Genomic DNA, 14,402 nt, shown 5'->3' on the forward strand with positions numbered 1-14,402 from the left:
TTTAGTCAAGCAGTGGAAGCATCCTCTCTGCATCTATCCTGTCGCGCCTCCTCAGTATCTTATATGTTTCAATAAGATCACCTTTCATTCTTCTAAGCTCCAATGAGTATAGGCCCAACCTGCTTAACCTTTCTACATAAGTCAACCCCTTCATCTCAGGAATCAACCCAGTGAACTTTCTCTGAACTGCCTCCAATGCAAGTACATCCCTCCTTAAATAAGGAGACCAAAACTGCATGCAGTACTCTAGGTACCCTGTACAGTTGTAGCAGGACTTCCCAACATTCCATTTGCCTTCCTGATTACTTACTGTACCTGTATACTAAATTTTTGTGTTTGGATTTGAAGCTCAGCTCTTGGTTGAATAGGACACCACTATTACACACTGTCTAGTGTAGCCTGATCCTGGATAGTGTTAAGTGACCAGGGTATGAATTTTTTGGTGGAAGTTTAATAATATGGATTTGGTTTTACCAATGTTCAGTTGGAGAGAGTACTGGCTTACTTAATACTTACTTTTAGAAACGCAGTCTGAGAAAGCAGGGACATCATGGAATTAAATGTGATGCCGGCAAGGTAAAGCAGGGTGTAGACTTGCCTGTGGATAACATCTCCAAGGGAAAGCATGTATATGAGGAAAAGCAGGGTAATTGATGGAATATGGGATACTCCAGAGGTCACCATGTAGGTATGGGAGGCGAAGCCATTGCTAGAGATATGGGAGCTATGTTGGGACAGGTAGCAATGGAACCAAATAAGGGCAATAGAGGATGAAAGAGAGGTGGTGGAAGAAAATTCAGTAATTGACATTGAATGCTGGGGAAGGTGAGGACAACAAAGACGGATAACATGCCACAGTCATAGTCATTGCTGACTTTGTGAGAGCGTTGTGGGCAGTTTTGAAGAGATTCAAAAAGGAGTTTTGGAGAATTGAGCACATAGCTGGGTGGCAATAACAAAGACGTTGGAGAGGAAAATGAGGTTAGATATGGGACAGTAGTTGGATAGCTTGGGATCAAGGGTTAGTGTTTCAAGGAGTGGGGTGATGACAGCGCTTTTCAGTAGTACTAAGAGGGCCATTTATGATGTTGACAATCATTAGGGCAAGCAATGGAAATTAACTGGTCAGGATTTGGATTGGTGAATTCAAGAGACAGAAGACCGGATTGATGAAAGAACTGAGGGCTGAAGGGCAGATCGGGGAGCAGTGGAAAAACAATATTGGGTTGAGTTTAGCCTGCGTCAGAAATAGGGACTTGGAGGAGGAGTAGGTGATGGCGACAACTGCAAGGATAGTCTCAATCTCTGATGCAAAAGGTTCTGGAAGCTCATCACACTTTCCTTTGGAGGTTACTATGGAGGGAATGAGGGTAGGGTTTGAAGAAGAGATTTGTCTGTTGCGAAAATATATCTGCTGTCTGGGATTAGAGTTGTCTTAATCCAATTTGTTAACTATATTTATATTAACTATTGCAAACATGGCTTTTCACGATCGTACGTCTGCAGATTTGACACCAGATTAAGGAAGTAGTATTTAGCTTCATTGTCTAGTAAAATGTAACTTTACATGTCCTCCAACCACTCCCCGCCCCCACCCCCCCATCACCCCTCCCTCCCCCCCGCCCCTCCCAGGCTAAGGTCGCACCTCTGACAATATAACATTTGCACTGTGTTGGACTGAAATGTCAGCCTAAATTATCCTGCAGGAATAAGGCTGAAACTCTCAACCTTCTGACAGAGTCAAAAGCACCAACTGAACCACCCTGACGCACTATAATTTATGTAACACATCTGCAAGCTTAAGGCAAGCACTTTGAGATATGATCTCAAGTGTTTACTTTAAATCTGTTTTACTGAGGAATGAAATAGCATTTTTTAAATTGCGTTTATTTTTGCAAATTGTGCTTTAAATCACAATTTTGTCGTTCTATCTGAGTGTTACTGTATCTTGAAATAACAAAACTGCACAATTCCTCTTTCATAAAATGTTTCTTTTTTAATATATAGTTTATCCCCCGCTAGTTTCTTTCCTATTGGGTAGAAAATGCACCTTGTTACTCCCGTTTGATGGGCAAAAAATGGGCACAACGAGGAATAATTTCGAGGACCAAGGTCTTGCAATCTGAGGATGCCTGAAAGATCTCCTACCTGATATTAAATTGAGCTATTGAGTTCTGTTTTCTCTCATTTGTACACTCATTTTAAATATACTCTGTAGACTGTTTGCTGTAGTGTGCTCTTTAACCAGACTCTTTTTTTCTGAGTAAATGCATTCTGTTTGCTGTAAAATACACTGATTGCTGGAAGTCACACCCCAATCCCAACTCATCAGCTGACACAATGCTGTCAATAGGCACTCTGCCTAAAGCATACCAAAAATGGTAGGGAACCAAGGGCCTGATGAGGGTGAGAAACTTAAGAAATATAAGTAGAGAAAAAGTACTAGAGAAACTAATGGGACTAAAAGCCGACAAATCCCCTGAACCTGATGGTCTACAACCTAGGGTTCTAAAAGAGGTGGCTGCAGAGATAGTGGATGCATTAGTTTTGATCTCCCAAAATTCCCTAGCTTGTAAAACGGTCCCAACAGATTAGAAGGTAGCAAGTTCAAGAAAGGAGGGAGAGAGAAAACAGGGAATAACAGGCTAGTTAGCCTGACATCAGTCATTGGGAAAATGCTGGAATCCATTGTTAAGGAAGTGGTATCAGGGCACTTAGAAAATCATAACATGATTAGACAGGGTCAACATGGTTTTATGAAAGGGAATAGGTGTTTGACAAATTTATTAGAGTTTTTTGAGGATGTAACTAAGGTTATTAAAGGTTATAACACAAGATAACAGCTCATGGGGTTGGGGGTAATATAGTAGGTTGGCAGGCTGGGTGCCGCAAGGATCAGTGCTGGGGCCTCAGCTATTTACAAAATATATTAATGACCTAGATAAAGGGACTGAGTGTAATGTATCCAAGTTTGCTGATGATACAAAGCTAGGTGGGACAGTAAGCTGTGAGGAGAATAAAAAGAGTCTGCAAAGGGATATAGATAGACTAAATGAGTGGGCAGTAAGGTGGCAGATGGTATATAATGTAGGAAAATGTGAGAAACTTTTAAATATTGGTGTTCAGAGAGATTTGGGTGTCCATGTGCAAGAAACACAGAAGCTAGCATGCAGGTACAGCAAGCAATAAGGAAGACAAATGGCATGTTGGCCTTTATTGCAAGGGGGTTGGATTATAAGTGTAAAGAAGTCTTGCTACAATTGTGCAGGGCCTTGGTGAAGCCACACCTGGAGTACTGTGCATAAATTTGGTCTCCTTATCTAAGGAAGTATACACTTGCCTTGGAGGCGGTGAAACAAAGGTTCACTAGATTGATTCCCGGGTTGAGAGGGCTGTCTCAATGATGAGAGATTGTGTAGAATGGGCCTATACTCTCTGGAGCTTAAAAGAATGAGAGGTGATCTCATTGAAACATACAAGATTCTGAAGGGGATTGACAGGGTCGATGCTGAGAGGTTGTTTCTCCGGGCTGAGTGTCTAGAATTAGGGGGCATAATCTCTAGGATAAGGAGTCAGCCATTTAAGACTAAGATGAGGAGAAATTTCTTCACTCAGAGGGTTGCGAATCTTTGGAATTCTCTACCGCAAAGGACTGTGGATGCTGAGTCGTTGATTATATTCACGGCTGAGATAGATAGATTTTTGGACACTCGGAGAATCAAGAGATACGGGGATCGGACGGGAAAGTGGAGTTGAGGTCAAAGATCAGCCATAATCTTATTGAATGGCGGAGTAGGCTCGAGGAGCTGTATGGCCTACACCTGCTCCTAATTCTTATGTTCTCATGTTCTTATCAACATGGCACTGGCATTTTTACTATTATCATGCAGGAGGCAAGGCCTTTATTACTTGTTGGCCATTCCTGCTCCTATTGCTTATGTTCTTATTTTCTAAAATAAGTGTTCGGCCCCTTACCTAGGTAAATGAGCACCTTATCACCTGTCTTAGGCCCCCTCTGCGAAATTGGGTGCCTTTCTAGGCCTACTCCGTTCAAGATTCTTCAGCGATTGCTGCGGCCTAAGCAGCAACTGTCACCAAAAGCGACATTTCTTTTGTTGGACATTTGTTCCTGTGGAGCCAAGAGAAGCAGAAGTGCTCCCCCTGACTCCAAGATAGACTAAATCTGTGTGTCGATGAATCTCTACCCCATTGTCCCTGGAAATTGCTGACTTCTTCAGCTGCACAAGCACCAGCCGCCCTCCATCACATCATTCACGTGGCCGTTCTTCACGAATGAACCTCGAAACTGAGGAGGAATTTTGCAGGGTTTGCCTCTTTGACCAAATTTTTGATCACCTCCACTAATTTCTACTTATGCGGCTCGGTGTCAAATTTATATCTCATATTACTCCTGTGAAGCGCCTTGGGATGTTTCAGTACATTAAGATGCTATTATTGTGTTGTTGTTGTGGCGACAAAAACTCAATTGTAGCCTCCAACTGCTACCTTGTCTGGTATTAACAAACTTAGCACAGGATGGGATTTATGGGTCTGGTCTTGACGGCTTGGCCCCACAAAAAGTGATAGATTTATCCACTCGGCTGCAGGGCTCTATACTTACAGGACCTCAGCACTTAATTTTCGCTGCAATATAGGAACTACTTACCTGTCACACTGTACAACCCTATCTATTCTGGGAAACTTTATTGCAGTCAGATGCTTTGTAAACAGAGGCGACGGATTCTGACAGTCCAAGAGGGTTGTACTGTTTCAGTTGCCACGGTGCTATAAATTAAATAGAGAAATTCAAATTTCCTTTTTAGGAAAGTCTGGTATGTGGATTTGTACGTGAACACTTGAACATCCAAAACTCTTTAATCCAAACAAAACAAATGAAACCTTGGCTGTGACTAGTAAAATCTAAGTAACGAACAAAGGCGCACGAAGTTTAAAGTGATCCTGGGCATGTGCACAGCAAGCCTTGTTAAAAAAACAAAGCCATAGACACTGGGGAGCATGAGCTTCAGCCCAGGATGATGAAAAGTGTGAGCTGTTTGCTGCTCCTGCTCTGCAGAACACATTGACCCTATCTACGAGCAGTGTGGCCTGCATTACAAGACAAGGGCCAATTCTGCAGTCAGACTAATCATGGTGTGGGGCAGTGCAAACAGTCTGTGCTGGTCGAGAAATCATTGTTTCCTGCAGTGCCTGATGTTCACTGCATTGAAATTCATCAACGGGATAGCAGGCACTGCTGACCCATGATTTCCCAGCCAGCATTCCCTGTGAGCATCACTCTACATAGGGAGTGGCTGACCATAGTCCTATTATGCACACACATAACACAAGGGATGAGAATACCATGGACTGAATTTTGCAGGAGTGATGCATCTCATGGCATGCGCCTTTAGTTACACTTTTTTCTGTACCCTTCAGCTCAAAAATAGTTTGCACCGCAACTTGCTGGATGTGCGAACTGATAATAGTGTGAGGTCAATGGAGTTCTGGGACATTAATGAATGATGGGACTAGCAATCTATAAAAAGAAAGACTTGCATTTATATAACATCTTTCACGACCACAGGACGTCCCAAAGCACTTTACAGCCAACGAAGTACTTTTTTGAAGTATAGTCACTGTTGTAATGTAGGAAACGCAGCAGCCAGTTTGTGCACAGCAAGCTCCCACAAACAGCAATGTGATAATTACCAGATAATTGTTTTTTTCTTGATGATGTTGGTTGATCTCCTTAACCAATGAGATTTAAGAATTGCAAAAGAAACAGAGGAATCACGCCGAAGGAGGGTAAATTAGAAAATTACTGAATTACAGAAAGAGAAATAAAGAGAGAAAGAGAGATTGGATTAACTAGAACGAGAAAAAAAAGAGACAGAAAGGAAAAGTAAGAAAAAAAATTACATTTTAAATATTAAATTAAAGTGCAAATCTTAAATATGACAGGATGGTTGAGGGTGAGGCAAATAGCATAGCGGCATAAATCGACCAGAACATTATGGAGATTTGCAACTCACAGTACATCTCTTCTTCCCTTGAACTTGCTGGCTGATTTGTGCATTAATAATGACATGCGGCGTAACTTACCATTATTATTCCAGGAAGATTCAGAACATTCCTTTTTTTTTTCGCCGCATACCATAATATTCATTATTGTTACTTTTCTCCAGTTCCCTCCCCTTCTGTTTATCCTCTCACAACACTAACTTCCAGTCTTCTTACATCATAAGAACATAAGAATTAGGAGCAGGAGTATGCCATTTGACCCCTCAAACCTGCTCCGCCATTTAATAAGATCATGGTTGATCTGATCATGGACTCAGTTCCACTTCCCCGTCCGCTCCCCATAACCCTTTATTCCCTTATCATTTAAAAATCTGTCTATCTCCACCTTAAATATATTCAATGACCCAGCCTCCACAGCTCTCTGGGACAGAGAATTCCTGTGGATGAACTGCTGCAGGACACAGGCTGGTCAGTAGGACACTGAGACATTAGATTGAGGAGACTGACAGAGTGAGTTACAGAAACAGAAACTTGTATTCATGTCAAGCCTTTAACATAATAAAATGTATGAAGGCACCACACGATCGGGAGCCAGATCTGAGAAAGGAGTAGGAAGGCAATTAAGGGAGCTGCCTAAAAACACATTCGACGAGATAGGTTTTAAGGAGATTTTTGAAGGTTGGGAAAGATGTCAAAAGACAGAAGGATTTAGTGGAACATAGGAATAGGAGTAGGCCATTCAGCCGCTCAAGCCTGTTCTGCCATTCAATTAGATCATATCTGATCTGTATCTGAACTCAATCTCCCTGCTTTGGTTCCGTAACCATTAATACCCTTGCCTAACAAAAATCTATCAATCACAGTTTTGACATTTTTAATTGACTGAGGCTCAACAGCTTTTTGGGAGTTTCAGATTCCACTACCCTTTGTGTGAAGAAGTGTTTCCCAACATCATCCCTGAATGGACTAGTTCTAATTCTAAGGTCATGCCCTCTTGTGCTGGACTCTCCCACCAGAGGAAGTCGTTTCTCTCTGTCTACCCTATCACATCCTTTAATCATCTTAAACATCCCAATTAGATCACCCCTTAATCTTCTATATTTGAGGGAGTACAAGCCTCGTCCATGCAACCGGCCCTCATAATTTAACCCTTTTAGCCCCAGTATCATTCTGGTAAATCTGTGTCACCACCCTCCAAGGCCAATATATATTTCCTGAGCTGCCCTGCCCAGAACTGAATATAGTACTCCAGATAGGGTCTCACCAGAGCTCTATACAGCTGTAATAGAACTTCTAGCCCTTTGTATTCTAGGCATCTTGAGATAAAGGCCAGAATTCCATTAGCCTTTTAAATTATCTTTTGTATGTGACCACTAGCTTTTACTGATTTATATACTTGGTCCCCTAAATCTCTCCGCTCATTCACAGTTCCTAGCTTCTCTGAGTTAGGAATTCTCCTGGGTTTCTTTTTCTGTGATCTATCTTTCTTGGATCCAAAGTGGATGACCTCACACTTTCCCACATTGAAATCCATCTACCGCAGTTTTTGCCCACTCACTTAATCTATCAATGTCCCTTTTCAACTCCTGTCTACATTATTTATCATGCCACCTAGCTTAGCGCTGGCATCAAACTAAGATATGTGGCTCTCTCTTCCTTCACACAAGTCATTTATAAATATAGTGTAAAGCTGCAGTGGACACCACGAGTGACATCCTGCCAATTTGAGTGCATACCCATTGTCCCGCCTCGCTGTCACCTAATGATACAATAAAGGGAGGAGGGAACGGACTAGAATAGGAATTCCGAAAGCGGAATGCAGGTCATGGAGATGTAGGTAGAGCGAGGCTATGAAGGGGTTTTTGGTTGAGAATTCTGAAGTCTGAAGGGATGATAAGCCAGTGGAGGTCAGGAAACATAGGAATGAAAGGTGTGCAGGAATTTGTGTGGGAAAGCATGTGGACTGTGGAGTTCTGATGAGTGGAGCTTGGAAAGTCAGCAGAGAGAGTGGGGGTAAAGATGCACCTGGCAGTGGCATAGCGATGAATGATGGAGGCAGAGAGAACAATATTTCAATGGTGGAAGTAAGCAGGCTTGGTGATGGACTGGATGTGCAGCACTCTGAGATGGACTGAAGTCCTGGTCCATTGTCAAGGCCACCTACTATCATCTCCAAGCCACTGAACATTTCTGTCCCTATCTCAACTCTACTATTGCAGCTGAAACCCTCTTTCAACACTTCCAAATTTGAAGTTCAGCTCAGGGTCGAGCAGGACATCAAGGTTGTGCACTGTGATGCTGAGCTTGAGCAGGCATGCAGTAAGGGAGGCATGCGTGCGCACTAGGTCCGTGCAGCAGAGCTTGGTCTCCAGTCGTCTTGGTTAACCCTCGCCACTGGATCAAGACTTAGCTCTGTTAAGCCCATGTGGTGGCTGGTATGCAACGGCCACCCCATGTTAAAAGAATCCATGCGCAGGCATCTTCCATCCTTCAGTATGTAGTTCGGGACCTAGAATGTCAGGTCCCTCATTGAAACACCTGTGAACTCATCCCTTTTTGGTGTCGAAGCAGGTCATCCTCGATACGAGGGACTGCTTAATAGTATACTTGTAAGGGAGATAGGGTCAGAGGCTAAGATGCAAAGTTTCTAGGGAAGACCAAAAAAGGATGGCTTTGGTCTTGCCAGTGTTGAACTACAAACTTCGGCTCACCGAGACAGAGAGTCAGATAGCAAAGTGACATTTGTGGACGCAAGGGTGATGGTGAGTGGTAAAGATGGCTGTTGGCAGTGGACATGTGAAAGCTGATCCCATGCTTATGTCATTATGGGACAACAAGTACACTAGGATTTGAATCCATCCCAGATTGATGGGATGAAAGTTTTCTCTGTCTGCTGCTGTACTACATAAAATAAATTTGTCCAGTCTCAATCCAATTCCTAATGGGCCTGAGCCTAAGGGGGAGAAATTGGTCTGTTTTGCGCCTCCTGTTAGCACCTGCAGGGGTGGGGTGGCGGTAACGGAGCGAAGGGGTTACCGACCGGGCGCGGCAAATTCAGCGACGCCCGCTAATTTCCTTGGCGGTTTTGCACTGGCGCTAACACTTACCGCTTCGCTGTCTTGTGCCCCAGAGATTGTGACATCGTCCAGTGCGCAGCGCCCCATTAATGCCTTGAATGCAATATTCGCCCCCCCACCGCCCCCCCCCCCGCAGCATCGCCGGGCATCAACAACGTAAGCTGTAGGAGGCATTGACACCTTGGCTGGCCGCTTGGGGAGTGCTATTTAAAGGCATTGGTGATCAGGTATTTATTTATCTTCCCAGTGTGGTGTTTTTTTTGCTTTTTTGGACCCCACGATTGCTCAGCCCTGCACTCTCTTAGAGCAGTTGGGGCTGCTATAAATGTAGCGCAGGTGTCGTGGCCCAACACTGACAGCAGGAAAACTCACATTGGCCATTCCTTTAAGCGAGGGAAGGAGCCTGTACAGACGGCAGCGCTGCATGGAATATTGTGCCGCGCTCTGCAGATGCTGCCCCTCTCGCTCCCTTTAGCGCTCTAAGGGAAATGGTATCAATTGATTTAGCGCTCCGCTTCCCTCTTGGAGCGCTAGAGCGGAAGTTCCCATCAGCTGAAAATCTTTTTCATCAGGCGATACTTTTGCGCAAGTTCCAATCCTAAATATATGATTTGGCACTAGATAGAAGACTTTCAGTGATGATGTGAAAATTGAACTTCATGCTGTTAACGGTTCTATAGGTTTAATGTTGTTCATTTATGGTATGAAACTTTCTTAAGTTTGAGATGAGGTTTGTTTAGATAGTTAATACTGAACAGTGGAAAAGGCATTAAGAGGACACTGGGAGTAATTTTGAACATTGCCACCTGAGTGATATCCTGGGAGAGCACATTACCTTCCCATTGAGAACCCACCAGCTCACTCAATGGAATGATAATTAGGCAGTTCTACAATGGGCAGGCGATGTGCCCACATGCTGGTTACTGAGTGGATGGCACTGCCTTCCTGATCTCAGCTGTGTATTCCATACTTACTAGTTGCACTAAAATGATTTTTGTCTTGTTGCAGGTCACCCAAAAGTTCAGCCATGCAGAATGCAACAGTTGAACCAAATCTTTCCAATGCGACCAAGACTACACATGGCTACGGGAATCACACCCACAAGGAGCCCTACCTACATAAACTAGCGCATCTCGATGAAGCTCTATACAATGATTACTACAGTCTGTGGCTAGCCTTGATGATAATTAACGTCCTCATATTTGTAGTTGGCATTGTACTCAACAGTGTTGCATTGTATGTATTCTGTTTTCGTACCAAGACTAAAACAACATCTGTCATCTACACTATAAACCTGGTAATCACGGATTTGATGGTGGGTTTCTCCTTACCCACCAGGATAATAATGTATTACAGTGGTGGCGAATGCCTGACGTGCTCTTTTGTGCACATTTTCAGCTATTTTGTGAACATGTACTGCAGCATCCTGTTCCTAACCTGTATCTGTGTGGATAGGTACCTGGCAATAGTCCAAGTGGAAGCATCACGCAAGTGGAGGAATCCCCACTATGCCAAAGGGATTTGCGTTTTCATCTGGCTCTTCGCCATTATCGTCACCTACTCTATACTCACCACCGCAATCAAGTACGCCTCTTGTTGTCTGTCTAAGCTCTTTGCTCTGACAGTGTTTGAGTACTTTTTGCCTTTAGTGATCATCACAGTCTTCACCATCAGGATCATGTGTGCCCTGGCCAAGCCAAACCTGATGCAGCAGAGCAGGGAAAGGCGCATGAGAGCTGTCCAGCTTCTGGTCACCGTCCTGGTTATTTTCATGATCTGTTTCACGCCCTTTCATGTCCGTCAGGTTGTGGTCTACGCCAACCCTGACCTGCCCCTTCACATCAGCCTAATCGTCTACCACGTCACGGTGACCCTGAGTAGCCTCAACAGCTGTTTGGACCCTATTGTCTACTGCTTTGTCACCAACAACTTCCAGTCCACCGTGAGGAACATCTTTGTCAAGGCTGAGCCGGAACAAAATAACGGAGATGTAACCAGCATGCAGAAGAGCTCCAAAGTATCCACAGCAAAGTCGGTAGTGGCAAGTATGATGATGAACAGCCCTGCACTGGATAGTGAACAATAAACAGAGCGGGGAACCTCTTTGCTGTTCAAATACATAAATGAGGCCTTTCATGTCTCAATATTTTGTCTTAACTTTGCTTCGTGTTACATTGTGTGCCTTGATGTTCGTAATACATTATGTTCGTACAGTTAAGGTGAAGTTTACTCACGGTCTCCTTTACCAGAACAGAATGGCAGGCCTGGTCTTTTGTGTTTAGGTTATGCTCCATTAGTTGTAAGACAATATGGTGTTGGAGACAAAGGAAAGAGAAACAAAGTCTTGATGTTTGGTTCATTGGTTTATGATATCGGACAGAAACCCTTGGCCCTCAACCAAATACTTGTAAAACGGAAAATCTTTGTTCTCCTTGTAAAAAACAGAAATGCGGTTTTCAGTGACTTCAGTAGTGTTTACCGGCCTGTCTGCTCTAACTTTCCATTCTTACAACTTCACCTCAGGTGATGTGTGTTGTGTGTGTGTATGTGTGACTTCCCTGAAAAATGTTGAATGTATTTTGTGAAACTTTCTTTTAACTTATTAATTTCAAACATGTGCCTAAAATGTTATAAAGCTTTGTAGATATAAAATGGGCACTGGAGTTGTCTTCAAGTAGACGGGATGATGACTTTAGTACATTCAGACCTCCATTTTCTGGGAATCCCCTTCATCAGGCTCAGTGTTTTCGATTTACAACATACGAAAGATTTGGATTACAGACCTGTCGATAGTTTGACAAATTGGGGAGAACCAGGGGTCATTCATTTAAACTACGCAAGGGTAGGAATGAGCTAGATGTTGGGCAGTTCTTCTTTTCCTGTAGAGTGGTGAAGTTTTGTAATACGTGTGCGGCACAGGCTGAATTTTGACATGCCTTCAAAAGAGAGCAGGACCAGTTCATGGCTAGGAGCACATATCACATCTTATAAAAGGTAAATGATTAACAGATAATGGTCAGTGTGGTCTCCTGGCCTAGTTTCAACCGCCTGAGGGAGTCGGAGAGGAATTTTACAGATTTTTTTCTCTTTTTTCCCCTGGGTTTCTTTTTCTAGCTTTTTTGCTTACCCAAGACATTACATGGCAGCTGGAGGTGGGGGGGTCGTTAAGAAGTGTTCAGTCATGATGCTTCAGCCATCATGGGTATGGATCAGCTGGTCCTTTCCTGCCCGTCATTTTGGCTCGTGTATCATGCAACACTGATTATAATTCAAAAATCCTGCTTCATACACTGAATTTGATTGGGTTAAATGGGTATCTAAGAACTCAGAAAATGGCCTCAAGTATGGTCTCAGGAAAAAAGCCATGACAAGTTTAGAACCTAACTTCTGCAACTATCGATCTGATCAATCACTCACCTCCCTCTGCCTTTGATGCCCATGTAAAGCCATTGCTCTCTCCCACCCTGGCTGTTCCGCCTGCTACATATCCTGTATGTACTCCGTTAAGTCCAAGGGGCACAGACTTGAATGAATATAGTGCATAACTTGTTTAGCCATTTATTGCCAGATCTGCCTGGACCACATCAAGTACCCTGGTTCTACTCTTTCCTATCCAGTCATAACCAGAAAATCTCTTGCAATGGCTTCTCTTCCCGTCCCAGTGCCAAGTATCTATGGAGTCCCCCCAAGGATCTATCCTTGGCCCTCTCCTATTTCTCATCTAAATGCTGCCCCTCAACGACACCATCCAAAGACATGACATTAGATCACACATGTACACCGATGGCACCCAGCCCTACCTCACCACCACCTCTCTCAACCACCCCACAGCCTGCTTGTCTGACATCTAGGACTGGATGAGCCTCAATTTTCTACAATTAAACATTGGGTAGTCCAAAGTTATTGTTTTCAGTCCCCGCCACAAACCCCGTTCCCTCGCCACCGATTCCATCCACTTTCTCAGGCTGAACCCAACTGTTTGCAACCTCAGTGTCCTATATGACCCTGAGCTGAGTTTCCAACCATGCTGCTGGTCACTGGTTAAGTATTAGTGTACAATTTCTGATGTTTATCACTATCCTTCTGCAGCCTAGATGCAACTGCAGTTCACCCATCAATGTAATACAGCTAATTTACTGAAGCAATGTATCACACGACTGACGAGATTAAAATATTACTAATATAGGTCTTACAGAATTAAAAAATAGGAACAGGAGTAAGCCATTCAGCCCGTTGAGCCTGCTCCACCATTTAATTAGATCATTGCTGATCTGCACCTCAATTCCATTTACCCAACTTTCTTCATAACCCTTGATACCCATACCCAACAAAAATCTATCTTCGCCTGGAAAGCTCCAATTGTGATTGGATGAATAATGAAGTTATTTAATAGCAGTGGTATACAAGGTTTTCTGTTAGTTCAGTAGGACTGTGGCACTGTCACTGGACTTCTGATGTTGTCTATTTTGTTTCGCAAACTCAAAACAGGATTTTAAATTACTGGTAAATTCATGAACCGTGGACCCGTCCTCTCGGTTGATTTCACCCTTGCCAAAACAACGCCCTTCTTAATACCCTCGCAGTTGCAGTAAGAATGCATGAAGATATTAGTGAAGCATAAAATCAGACAGATGGTAAAAAGAGTTATCCATTATATATATAATACAAGTTGTGTTACATTAGCAATGCTATAGAATGTATCAGATGAAAGTATTTCAAGAGATATGGAGATTTGGCGGGAAAGTGGAGTTGAGGTAGAAGATGAACCGTGATATTGAATGGCGGAGCAGGCCCAAGGGGCCATATGGCCTACTCCTGCTCCTAATTCTTATGTTCTTATTTTCATTCCTCTTTCCTTCTCCTGTCAAGCCTTGGCCAAGTTGAGCTGCGTTTCTGCAACCACTCTCAATACAGGACGCACGATTCAAACTATTCCAAGATGTTCGTTTTACCTGCATCACGCTCCTGCCATTCTGGGCCCTTGTTAATTATTCAGTGATCCATTCAATGGCCTTTCTGAAAGCCGACAAAACAATGTTAGACCTTGCTTTATGTCCAAGTGTCCAGATTATCAGCCCGTTAATACAATTAAACATACTGCCACCCGATGGTGTCAGCAATGAATATGTGAAATTACATTTAGAAACCACGCTGAATATATCTAGGGACAAAACAATATTAACCTTTGCACCCCCCCCCCCCCCCCCCCCATGGTGACTTCACTGGTTCAGGTGTGGTCTGGCTGCAGGATGCACTCATGGGCAGCAAGGGTTAGGATGTCTATCTACGATACAGCTCTAGTAA

The 14,402-nt window shown here is 43.4% G+C and overlaps 1 protein-coding gene across 1 annotated transcript in view; it reads left to right on the forward strand.

The window, feature by feature from the left end:
* LOC139260379 (G-protein coupled receptor 20-like) overlaps positions 1-11,768 on the forward strand; it is a 48,939-nt gene extending 37,171 nt beyond the window's left edge. Inside the window, exon 2 of the mRNA XM_070876936.1 lies at positions 10,107-11,768. Within this exon, the coding sequence (XP_070733037.1) occupies positions 10,126-11,184 (1,059 nt within the window). The 5' untranslated portion in view covers positions 10,107-10,125 and the 3' untranslated portion in view covers positions 11,185-11,768. The remainder of the gene's footprint in view (positions 1-10,106) is intronic.
* Positions 11,769-14,402: the final 2,634 nt, after the last annotated feature.

The sequence above is a fragment of the Pristiophorus japonicus genome, chromosome 1 (genome assembly GCF_044704955.1).
Source record: "Pristiophorus japonicus isolate sPriJap1 chromosome 1, sPriJap1.hap1, whole genome shotgun sequence".
Taxonomy (NCBI): Eukaryota; Metazoa; Chordata; class Chondrichthyes; family Pristiophoridae; genus Pristiophorus; species Pristiophorus japonicus.